Raw genomic sequence first — 2,925 nt, forward strand, 5'->3', positions numbered from 1 at the left:
CCTCCCTCCGCAGCCCCTCAGGCTCCCCAGGGCCCCCCGGCTCCAGCCCGGTGCGCTCTGGCCTTCCCTAGGGGGGGACCTTCACTACCACCTGTCCCAGCACGGCGTCTTCTCGGAGGCGGACATGCGCTTCTACGCGGCCGAGATCATCCTGGGCCTGGAGCACATGCACAGCCGCTTTGTGGTCTACCGAGACCTGAAGGTGGGTGAAGCCCCTCCGGGCCGGAGCCCCCCGGCCGGGACCCTTCCGAGGCTCTCTGGGGTGCCTTTCCGGGCCGCCCTCGGGCCGCTCGGCATCGGCCCTCTGCCCTGCTTCGTGAGCCCGCGGGGCCCCCCGAGCAGCCAGGCGTGTGGCCTTCGGCCTCCGGCTCTCGGCCTCGCTTCTCTTGGGGGGGGGTCCCCGGCTGTCGCTGGCCGGCAGAGGGAAGGGAGGGCGCCCCAGAGCTGTCCGTGTGCCCCCCTGCAGCCCGCCAACATCCTGCTGGACGAGTTTGGCCACGTCCGCATCTCCGACCTGGGCCTGGCCTGTGACTTCTCCAAGAAGAAGCCCCACGCCAGCGTGTGAGTACGGGGCCCCCCGGGGGGGCTCCCCATCCCCGGCCGGCCCGGCCCGGCCCGGCTCTCACGCGGCGCCCGTGTCCCCACAGGGGCACCCACGGCTACATGGCCCCTGAGGTCCTGCAGAAGGGGGTGGCCTACGACAGCAGCGCCGACTGGTTCTCCCTGGGCTGCATGCTCTTCAAGCTGCTCAGAGGGTGAGCGCTCCCCTCTCGGACTGGGGGCCCCCCGGGCAGAAAACGGGGCGAGCCCTCCGTGGGGGGAGGGGGGCCTTGGAAGCCCCGGAATCGGGCCCCCGGCCTCGACGAATGTCTGGGAAGGAGGACAAGCGGCCTCCTGACCCCGGCGTGGCCGGCTGCCTCCCTGTCCAGGCACAGCCCCTTCCGCCAGCACAAGACCAAGGACAAGCACGAGATTGACCGCATGACGTTAACAATGGTGAGTGCAGAAGGCCCCCCCTGGCTCCCCCCAGGCTCAGCATCCCTGTTTGGTGACTCTCCAGGGAACAAAAGTGGGCTCTTCCACGTGGCCGGATGGCCCGAGGGGTCAGTTCATGCCGCGGGCCAGGCTCGGCTTCCCTCCAGGCTTTGGGGGCTGCCCTGGTGGTTACAGCTTTAGCCTGTTCCCCACCCCCTCCCCGGCCCACTTCCCCTCCGAGAAAGCTGAGGGCAGCCCTGTTGGGGGCCCTTCGGGGTCACTTCCCAGCCTCCCCGCCACATTTCCCGGGTGCTGGGCTCGAGGGCCACGGGCGGCCCAGAATTCCAGACGGAATAAATGCCTGGTCACTTCGGGGGAGACCCCTCGAGGGGCCAGGGGGAGGCAGATGGGGGGCTTCCTCACTGCCGCCCTTAGGGCATGCCCAGGGGCTCAGCCGGAGGTGATGGGCTGAGGACCCCCCTGCCCCCTCCCCGCTTTCCTCGGTAGGCCGTGGAGCTGCCGGACTCCTTCTCGCCCGAATTGCGCTCTCTTCTGGAAGGACTGCTTCAGAGGGACGTCAACCGCAGGCTGGGCTGCCTAGGCCGGGGGTGAGTGACTAGCCGGGCCTCCAGCGGCTCCGGCTGGGCAGGGGGCCGGCACCGAGCCACGGAAGGGAGGCCCGAAGGGGCAGAGTCCTTCTTGTCCCCTGGGGAAGCCCTGAGGCCCCAGACTGAAGGGCCCCCCCCTCCCCGATCGCCACCAGGGCTCAGGAGGTGAAGGAGGACCCTTTCTTCAAGGCGGTGGACTGGCAGATGGTTTTACTGCAGAAGGTAAGAGCAGGGCGAAGCCAGGCACGGCCGCGGGCTGAGCACCCTGGCGGGGAGGAGGCCGGGGTGGCCCAGGCTCCCCCCTTCTCAGCCGTGTCTCCCCGTGGCAGTACCCGCCTCCCCTGATCCCACCTCGAGGGGAAGTGAATGCCGCCGACGCCTTTGATATCGGCTCTTTCGATGAGGAAGACACGAAGGGAATCAAGGTGAGGGGGCTGGCCTGGGGTGGGGGCGGCAGCCCTGGGAGCCCCCCACCGGCCTCTGCTCGGAGCTCCCGGGCGGTCCGTGGGCCGCGAGGCCCTGACCTGTGGGTCTGCCCGTCTCCAGCTGCTGGACACTGACCAGGAGCTCTATCGAAACTTCCCCCTCACCATCTCGGAGCGGTGGCAGCAAGAGGTGGCCGAGACGGTCTTTGACACGGTGAACTCGGAGACGGACCGGCTGGAGGCCCGGAAGAAAGCCAAGAACAAGCAGCTGGGCCACGAGGACGGTGAGGGCCTGCCTCGCCCGGCCCTGCTGGGCCCCCAGAGACGCATCCGCCTGGGGCGCGAGGCTGACCGGGGCTCCCTCTCTGTGCCCCCAGATTACGCCCTCGGCAAAGACTGCATCATGCACGGCTACATGTCCAAGATGGGCAACCCCTTCCTCACGCAGTGGCAGCGGCGCTACTTCTACCTGTTCCCCAACCGGCTGGAGTGGCGGGCCGAGGGGGAAGCCCCGGTGAGGACGCGGCTGGGCCGGGATGGGCCGGGCTTGGATGGGCTGAGCCGGGCCGGGCAGAGCTGAGCTGGGCAGGGCCGGGCCGGGATGGGCTGAGCCGGGCCGGGCTTGGATGGGCTGAGCTGGGCAGAGCCGAGCTGAGCCACGGCTCTCGGGGCCCCCTGCCCCTGCCCCTGCCCCTGCCCTCACGTTCCCCTCTGGGGCCTCTGCAGCAAAGCCTCCTAACCATGGAGGAGATCCAGTCCGTGGAGGAGACCCAGGTCAAAGACCGGAAGTGTATTCTGCTCAAGATCCGTGGGGGCAAACAGTTCGTCCTGCAGTGCGACGTGAGTAGGGCAAGAGGGGGGTCGGGGCCCCTGGCTGGGGTGGAGGGGGTCGTCCAGGGCCCGTCGGGCCTCGGGGG

General features: G+C 69.5%; 1 protein-coding gene across 1 annotated transcript; it reads left to right on the forward strand.

Moving 5' to 3' along the window:
* Positions 1-22: 22 nt before the first annotated feature.
* Positions 23-2,848, forward strand: LOC123254338 (beta-adrenergic receptor kinase 1; the record flags this gene model as incomplete). Its single annotated transcript, XM_044683379.1, has 10 exons — positions 23-202; positions 467-561; positions 648-755; positions 930-996; positions 1,483-1,583; positions 1,739-1,805; positions 1,913-2,008; positions 2,130-2,292; positions 2,386-2,522; positions 2,735-2,848. Coding segments are annotated over 10 exons (1,128 nt in total), but the record flags the coding sequence as incomplete, so codon positions are not given.
* Positions 2,849-2,925: the final 77 nt, after the last annotated feature.

Source organism: Gracilinanus agilis, unplaced genomic scaffold, assembly GCF_016433145.1.
Source record: "Gracilinanus agilis isolate LMUSP501 unplaced genomic scaffold, AgileGrace unplaced_scaffold20069, whole genome shotgun sequence".
Classification (NCBI taxonomy): domain Eukaryota; kingdom Metazoa; phylum Chordata; class Mammalia; order Didelphimorphia; family Didelphidae; genus Gracilinanus; species Gracilinanus agilis.